This window comes from Nanorana parkeri, unplaced genomic scaffold, assembly GCF_000935625.1.
Source record: "Nanorana parkeri isolate BGI_ZX_2015 unplaced genomic scaffold, ASM93562v1 scaffold569, whole genome shotgun sequence".
In the NCBI taxonomy this organism is placed as follows: domain Eukaryota; kingdom Metazoa; phylum Chordata; class Amphibia; order Anura; family Dicroglossidae; genus Nanorana; species Nanorana parkeri.
In genome coordinates this window covers 163,607-172,919 of record NW_017306837.1, presented here as the reverse complement: position 1 = coordinate 172,919, position 9,313 = coordinate 163,607, and the positions used below count along the sequence as shown (strand labels likewise).

Genomic DNA, 9,313 nt, shown 5'->3' with positions numbered 1-9,313 from the left:
CTTAATAAAGTTGGTTTTTTTTTTTTTTTTTTTTTTCCCCTTTTTTAGTTTTCTCCAGGTATGTCGCATACAGCAAAAATGATGTGGCCAAGGCTATAGATCTTGAGCTGAAAGGAGACATTGAAAATTGCCTGATATCCCTTGGTGAGTGTTTTTTTTTTTTTTTTTTCAGAATTGTGATGCAAAATACTTTATGTGCAGACAACAGAACCAGCAGTGGCGTCACAAGGGGGGATTCGGCCCGCACTCGGGTGACACCATTGGAGGGGTGACAGTCATTTTGGTGTCATCCCCGCCCCCCCCCTCTAAAAAGTCGGGCACTCTGTCAAGGACCAAGAGCCCGACAGTTGCTGGAGAGAGGAACCTACCGAAGGTGACAATGCCGCTGCTTCATAGATACAGTACCTTTTTTAAATCAGCATTGTAACCCTAGGACATGATGGTTACTGACCGCATCACCGGTTAAAAAAAGGTCTGGGGGGAAAAACAAAACAAACTAATGCAGCCACCATATTAAAGTACTGGTAAGCTGCCATATAGCATATTTTCATTTTGCTTCAACCTTGAGTTGTATTAGGACATACCTTTTTAAAATAGGCTGGCAGTGCGACAGAATAGACCCAAATTATGGCAGGAGATAATGTTTAACAAATTACTAACCTCTTGCCCAATCGGTCACATTGCACTGGCTCCCTACCAATAGCTCCTAGGTCCATTTTTTGGTTCCAAGCAGTGTGTAGGCACTTGTCTAGAGCAGACAGTATATTATGCATGACTGATGAGCACAAGGTTTTATTTTTTCACAGGCTAATATGTCACCTTAGCTAAAATTCTTGCTTTATTTTTCATCTAGAATTATGCTTTCTTGCAGTTCTTGACATGTTTAAATGTAGTTTATGAAATGTCAAAGTTACACTTCTAATGCAGAAGATTCAGTCCACACAGCTGTGCAGTTTGTATGCACTTAAATGCATGTAAAACATGCAACATTATGGTCCATGGTATCATGCGTCTTCATGCAGCTCGCAAGCAGTGGCTTGTATTAAACTGTATCAAAAGTGAACCAGTCTTCATTGCTAACTTTATGCTCCTTTTTTTAACTCAAAATGACAGCTGATCCAGACGCAAACTGTTCTGAAATCTGTGCATTGACTTCATGTGTTCTCTAAAGATCTCTGATGAATCCTTTAGGGATTTCTAACTGTTTATATATAAATTTTGCAGTGAAGGTTGCATCATCCAAACCAGCTTATTTTGCTGAAAGATTCAACTTGGCAATGAAGGTATGTATATTTCATTACTACTTATACGAAAGACATGACTAAAGTAATATTTGTGGTGTGTGTGTGTGTGTGTGGGATATATCTGTGTGTGTGTGTGTGTGTGTTACAGACGGAGCTTTCTTTTGGTAGTATTGGGGCAATAATAAAGTGCTGGGGACTTAATGTTTTTTTCTTTTTATTTACACTTCATTTTATTGCTATCACATATGGGGCTAAAAAGTCATAGGGGGCTAAATAGCCAATTTACATGACAGGTCCTCTTTATGGAGACATCGGGGGTCTCTTAAGACCACTATTGTCCCCCATAGAAGCTGATGAAGCTTCCTGTACTGATCTCCCTCTGATCTTAGGTGACGGCCGCTGTGCTGGTACTGCCTGCACCGGGCACAGTGGAGCTTGGGACCGGCGCGGTGGGGGCCTAAAACCCACATGAAATACAAGCGATCGGGCGTCTCTACAGGCATCACTGGCTGTTTTACATTTTAGGCCGTTTTCCCACCCAGTGCGTGCAAAAGTGTGGGCGGGAAAGGACATTTTAAGACGCCCACCCGCATCTAGAAGGCTCCTGTCTGGCCGTTTTTGAAAACCGCTTCAGACTCCCAAACAATATTTTCTGAAAGCAGAGGCCCTGTAGAAGAAAATTCTAGTTGCAATTTTTTATGTTGCACGGTATTTGTGCAAATGTTTTCCAAACCTGTATTTCAAGATAAAATACACTAAAATGAAATTTAGTGCACAGAAGCAGACTGTAATACTCGAAATTATTTGGTAAAATATAAATGATGGGGTCATGCCAGGCTAATGGATACCAAACATTTCAAGCCTGAAAATTGCATTCGCCCGTGAAACCGCAAAAAATACTGCCTTTCTCACTTGTTGCATTTTTGTTCAGGGTTATTTACTCAAAGTATGAACAGAAAATTGCCAGGTAACTAGCTAAGGTAGCATTTTCAGAAGCGGGCAGCCAACACATGCATCTATGTACAGGTTTCCCTTAATGCATATTAAAGGAAAAACATTGTTCAAATACCATCCAGCTCCTTCAATATGCATCAAGCTTGACAGACGTGCTGGTATGCACATCTGTCAGAGGCCCAAGGTCTAGTTTAAGTTTTCCTACTGCTGGGTTTTGGGTCTGGGGTGCTTGAGAAGATAACTTAAATTCCTGGTGTCTGTTTAGTTGAAAAGAAATATAAGGGAATGTACTTTTTTCTATTTATTGTAAAGGTGGTCAACTTCATGTAAATCGGTGTGTCTTATGGTATTCATTAGAAATATCCTTAGCATTTATTATGCTGTTTATTTTAGGGCTCTGGAACCAAACATAAAGACTTAATTAGGCTTCTTGTATCTCGATCTGAATGTGACCTAAAAGAGATCAAATATCACTACAAGAAGTTGTATGGAAAATCCTTGCGTCAGGCTATTATGGTTGGTATAATTTTTTTTTAGTTTCAACATTGTGATATGAAATTATTGTTATGATATTGTAAAAAAAACTGTATAGCTCTAATTGGGGAGGGGGGTGAAGATTAACATTGGTGATTGTACTCCTGGCCCCTTTTCTGCATTTACTCTTCTCTCTGAAGTTGCCATGCAGTACTGTAGAGGCAGTGTTACTCCAAGTGTCTTGAACTGCCAATTGCAATGAACAATAGAAGCAGTGGGGCTGAATCAGGTAGGCATAATGATGGTTGTATCCAAAGAGGGACCTATAGCAGCTACAGTAGTATGGCACAAGTGCCATAATTTTGCAGAAAAATGCATTCTGGATCATGACTACGGTATATAGGCACATCTTATTGCATATCCCCAAATCTAGCAAGGTTTTTGGGTCAATTTGGTATTCTTCAACCACCAATGATTTCCTTTATAACTTATGTATGGACAATGACAACAGTAGAGACTAGACCCCCAGTAATCCAAAAGCCTCCTGTGTGACCTAGTAGTATACAAACAGACCAAACTATCCAGATAATTCCATACTTCAGACTTTATTGAAATTCACAGCAAATCCAGAATAACCGTGAATAAAAGTGTATAAAGCAACAAATACCAGCACTGCACACCCCCAACCAACTACAGCCTCTCGCATGGCTTATTCATAGACCTCTATGAATACGCCTATGCCTCTATGAATACACCTAGGGTGAAACATGCAAGAGGCTGTAGCTGGTTGGGGGTGTGCAGTGCTGGTATTTGTTGCTTTATACACTTTTATTCACTGTTATTCTGGATTTGCTGTGAATTTCAATAAAGTCTGAAGTATGGAATTCTCTGGATAGTGCGGTACTACTACATTCCAAGGTTAGACCAGCACCTGGGGAGTCCTGATGGAGGCTAAGGAATTGGAGCTGTGAAATTTCCTTTGGCTCTACACTCCTGTGTGACCTCTTTATGCTGCATTCATTTCCCTCGTTCACCTAGGAAACACTTGTGGGCTTATTTAATTAATAAACTTCTGACCAGAGTATAACTGGGCCAATGCCGTTCGGTTTGCATTACTGCCACTAGATGGAGTCAAGAAGCATAAGAAATCTCTTTGGCTCCATCTAATGCTGTGTGAATGGCATTTGCTTAGCTATATTCCGGATGGAAGTTTTTATGAATCAGCCTCTTGGTGTTTGGACGTCTTGGCTATGAATTATTTTTTGGATATTTATTATCTGAAATGCACCAGAAGGTAATAGCAGCACAAGACAAGTTATAGCGCTATCTCTACGACCTAAGCCCATTATTCGGTGAAACCTGTCTTTGGGAGGGACACACAGTGCTGGATTTCCCACAAGGCCAACTAAGGCCCGGCCTCGGGGCAGCAGGGAGTAGAGGGACAGCAGGGGTGTGGAATTCCTATCTCCCGATGCCCGGGACATGCAGTTCCGGACATCAGGCGGGTAGTTTTCTAAATTTTTAGCCCTGCTTCGGGCAAGTAGAGCTAAATGTATAGCAGGGAAGCCGCCGCTTGTTTTGTACAAGTGATCTCGGCGATGTTGCAGAGATCACTTGTAGGCAGCCTGCAGGTCTTCCATTCTCTATTGGGGGGGTTGGCAGGTAGGGGGGTGCATTGAAGAACTTGGCCTTTGGGCAGCAGAGAGAGTAAATCCAGCCCTGGGGACACCAGTGTTGTGGTGCAAGCTTCAATAAATCATCCCAGTGTAATCCGGTGTGTGGCCAGCTTTCCTTCTGTTTGTATGGGCTCATATTAAAGCAAGGGCATGCCCAGTTGCAAGCATTCTGGACATTCCTTTCCTGAGCTGTGGGAGGAGTGGTGCTTCTTTTGTGTTCTCCTTGCACCCGTTTGGTAATGTTTTAAATTTGTCTGTTTATGCAGTTGCTATTGATTTTACAGTTATTAATCCACATCTTTAAATTTGCAGGAAGAAAAACTGAAAGGAGACTATGAAACCATTATGCTGAGCCTTTGTGGCCCTGACAACTAAACATTTAATTTGTAAATCAGTAGAAGACTTCAGTAGATTTATGTTGGTTATCTGGAAGTTCTGCATTTTAGAATTACTAACAGGTTTTCAGTTTCAATTACCGAAAAAATGCAAATCACTATAAACTCATAAATTGTGTATGTAATAAATATAATTGTTTTGTGTATATAGTGTCCATTCTGCTTTTAGTGTATGTGTCATAAGACGCACTTTTTTTACCCCCAAAAGCCGGGGGGAAATGTGTGTGTGCGTCTTATGGAGCGAATCCCTATCGCCTGGGACATGCAGTTTTGGGCGCGGGGCGAGTTAGTTTTTTGTACATTTAGCCCTGCTCCAGACAAGCAGAGCTGAATATACAGTGGGAGCAGCTGCTCGTTTAATACAAGTGATCTAATCGGATCACTTGTATCAAATCAAGCTGTGGCGATTGTTTTCAGGGTCCCCCGCTCCTCTGGGGGACCCGTGACCACGGCATAGGAGCTCACCATTGAGCCCCTAGAGCAGACTAAGAACGTTCTTCGTCTGCTCTGTGTGATCACTGAGACCGTGGCGCTGTAATCGCAGCGCCACCTGTCTCAGCTGTCACTAACTACAGATGCTGTCACATAACCTCCCTGCGTCCTATGGTCCGGTGCATCTTATGGAGCGCAAATACGGTATTTATTTTTATAGATTTTATTGATCCAATTTTCTATGAACATACTGGTTTTAGAAAAAGAAAATACTGTTCTGTTAAGGGTCTTGAAGCGGACCTTTACCCATATCTTTAAAATAACAACAAACACACCTTTTCGAAATATTTAGTAATGACAATCTACAAACACATACTTCTAGATAATTGCAGGCTTTGTATTCTTTGCATTCCTTATTTCTCTTTTCTTCCCTAGTCTTCTGACAATGGCCATGTTTACTAAGGGCAGATTACTAGCTCATCTATTACTTTCTGGCTTACTAGGACATGTGACCATGAACATCATCTCAGGGGAGGAAAATGCCTTTCCCTGAGATCTCATGAGATTTCACAGCAATGCTCTAATGACAAGGTAATCCCAGTGTGCATTGATTTGTCAAACTGAAGTCATTTCTGCCCTTTCACAGCAGGAAGTGAATGCTCTGCAAGTGTAAGTATTTCATAATCACAGCATTTTACACCTGACATGTCTATGATATTAATAATCATACATAGAGGGCGCATTGGTAGAATTCGATTTTTTTGAGTGTAAAGGTCCGCTTCAAAGACCCTAAATTGTCCCCAAATCTATTATGTCTGGCTTGGCAAATCCAGATTCGAAAGGCCTACAGTGCACCTGTATTTGACTGACTGTAGCTTGAATGTAAGCTCTACACTTGTTTCATTTAACTGTCCATCTCCTGAGCGCCCAGCTGGATGCTCCAGAAATACCCTGATTTTGTGCATGAGGCAAATTGCCATGTCTCCACCCCCCACTACAGTATTGTGTTGCCTAGTCTAAAAACTGTCAAATGAGAAGTGCTCTTAGGTCTATTTATATACTTATTTTCAGAAAGTGCACCCAAGGATTGGAAAAGGGAAGAAACACTTTTATTATGACAACGTTTTGGCGCGTCCCAGTCTGCCTTAAGTCAATTAGACACAGTGGCCAGTGGGACCACTCCCAACCAAAACACTCTCCACCCAACACATGAAGTGTGTCACCAATAAAGCAAAAATATAGACGTATAAAACCATAATGTAGATGCATACAGACCAAATCAACATCAACAAAATCATGGGCAAAAGTAGGACTAATTCTATTCTAGTAGATATTTGCATTTAAACTTCCATGGGGTCCAGCAGAACTCTGTTCAGGACTACAGTTAACCTGATGGTTCAATTTTTCTTTATATTCTCACATGCTGGAAGTATCATTAGAACAAAGCATTTACAAAGGTTCCCTTTTCTTATGCATGCATGAGTGCGTACAAAGCCTATGAATACAAAATGCAGATGCATGCCAGCAGTTATAATATTAAGGGGTCTATTCACGAAGCTGCCGAAGAATCTGCCCGTAGCTTCGGCCGATCCTTCGGCTAGCTTCGGCCCCAGGACCCCTTCGGTTCATTGAAAAGCATTGGGACATTACTATTGGCTATTTCAATTTGCAATAGCCAATAGTAAACTAGCATTGTACCCGCCCTCTGCTGCAGTTCCCCATCAGGTCCATCAGCAGAGGGCGGGAACAATGCTAGTTCACTATTGGCTATTGCAAATTGAAATAGCCAATAGTAAACTCCCAATGCTTTTGAATGGGAAATTTTCTTTTTTTTTTCTATTCTGACATCGCTCGTGTCAGAATAAAGAAAAAAAGACACAGCACTGTTTCTCTCCTTGGCGGCCGGGAGCAGGAGACTCCCAGAGCGCCCGGAGAGTTTTTTTTTTTTACAGCAGCAGAGCCGCCGGACAATAGGAAACTATTGGGCGGAGCTAGCTCCGCACATATCGTTTGCTATTTTTACTTTTTTAACTGTTTCTGCTCGGTACCTCTGAGGGACCGAGCAGAACAGACGAGCCGAATGCCGCTCGGCGGCATTCGGCTATTCACTCACTGCTGTTTGGGATCTTTAAGAATAGCCCGAACAGCAGTGAGAAGCCTGCCGGAGGTTCGGCTCAGCCGATCCAGATGTTGGATCGGCTGATTCGAACTCCTGCACTTCAGGTCGGCCGAACATGCTGAGCATGTTCGGCCGACCCGAAGCCACACGAAGCAAGCCAATGTACGGCTGATTTCAGCCGATGTGCGGCTGAAATTAGCCATACCACCCTGAAGTGAATAGCCGAACAGTGTTCGGCTCACTTCACTTCAGATCAGTCATTCACTCGGCTGCCCTCGGCAGCTTCGTGAATAGACCCCCGTGAATAGACCCCCTAAGTGCTGTATGTGCATCACTGCCAGTGTGGGCTTCCTACATGGCCCTTTTACTTGAACAAGCTGCCTTCTGCTCCAGAATGTACCAAAAAAGGTGCATGTACCATTTCTCACAGCACAAGACATGTACGTCAGCAAGGTGTGATGGGGCTTCATTCAGAATTATTGACACTGCATCATACCATTGCATGTAACATGTGTTGCTGTGCATTACAACAAAACGGTATGAATTGACCCTGAAAGTATGGAAGCTAGAGACTTGGGCAACTAGCATTTTTAGAAGGATGCCAGAAATGCTGGTCTCCATTCATATTAGTACTGATCTTCTTAATGCTCTCCTAACCCAAGTAAGGTGGAAAAAAGGAGGTAAATTATTCGAAGGAACTAGCATTGGCGTGTGTCACAAAGGATATGCAACATTCCTGCCCATGATTACTGTACTACATGTCTGTGGTCATGTGGAATTTGCCGCTGCCAGCATGGTTTAGTGACACAAATATCTTGCCTTCCACATGCAGGTGGAGGGAATGGATTGCATTCTGGAAAAAAAAACCGTAGAGGCCATAAACTTGCAGAAGGGAGCTGACTCCAACATATGGAATGTGAGCAGCTGTAAAGCAAGCAGTTTTGCAAAGCTGACATAGAGATGCTGGTCATGGGGGTGATTTGGGGGGACAATTTCTTCTCACTCAGTTGTGGAAGAGAAACCTGGCTGATCAAGGATGCTGCTGGAGATGGCAGGGTGGGGTTAGAGTAATGGTGAGGTTCAAACCTACTCTTGGCCTTCTGCATTGTCCCTTCGATGTGCCGTAAGATATGCCTCTGAAACCCTTTGAGACTTCCCTCCTATATTGCTGTTTGTGAGGCTATGGCAATATTATAAGAGAAGGATGAAGAAAAGGGCAGATTTGCAGCAGTAGTAGGAAAGTGGCAGCTTTGTGCCTGAGAGGAGGAATAAAAGAAAGGCTTTGTAAACCACTCAACTAGCTCTTTTGTGTGCTCTTGTTGTATAACATGCCCACTGCCAGAAGGAAAAGGCAGATGTCCCTTACCTCCTGTATGGTTTGACCTGCCTGCCATTTGTCCTGCAGGACATGCTTACCTTCTGCTAATCTGGTGTGCAAAACCTCTTCCTCTCCCTTTAGATCTGCCTGACATTGTGACTACAGGGGATTGTCTAACTTTAATCTCAGCTATGGCAATAGAGGTAAGAAGCATGTGGTGCTTTGATGCTCTAAAGACATGGTCATTTGGTATGCAAACTTTACAGCACAGGTGGTGAAATGCTGTGTCAGTCACAAGTTCATGCCACTGACCCCCCCCCCCCCCCCCCCAAAGAAGGCTCTATTAACCACTAATCTCTACAGACGCCCGAACGCTTGTATGAAAACAGCCATCGCTGGCTGTTTACATTCAAAGCCGATTTCCTGCTCGTGCGTGCTGCCTAGCGGCGGGCACGAGCGGGAAGGGATGGGAAGTCTAAAGACGCCCCTCTGCATTCAAGAAGCCACTGTCCGGCCGTTTAATTACAACGGCAGGACAGCAGGTGGTTAAAATATACCTCCCCACAGAAACCCTAAAATGCTAAAACTCAACCTTTTTTATATAATTTTCTAATCAAATACTAAAGTGAAATAAAAAATGACAACACCAAAAAATGGTGGATAGGGAGAGAGTTTGGCAGCTGAATAACAACTGAAGTTGT

The 9,313-nt window shown here is 42.9% G+C and overlaps 1 protein-coding gene across 1 annotated transcript in view; it reads left to right on the top strand.

The window, feature by feature from the left end:
- Window positions 1-4,783, top strand: part of LOC108791711 (annexin A1-like) — a 30,836-nt gene extending 26,053 nt beyond the window's left edge. Inside the window, exons 11-14 of the mRNA XM_018562269.1 lie at window positions 49-144; window positions 1,225-1,283; window positions 2,592-2,714; window positions 4,661-4,783. Coding sequence (XP_018417771.1) covers window positions 49-144; window positions 1,225-1,283; window positions 2,592-2,714; window positions 4,661-4,723 — 341 coding nt within the window. The 3' untranslated portion in view covers window positions 4,724-4,783. The remainder of the gene's footprint in view (window positions 1-48; window positions 145-1,224; window positions 1,284-2,591; window positions 2,715-4,660) is intronic.
- Window positions 4,784-9,313: the final 4,530 nt, after the last annotated feature.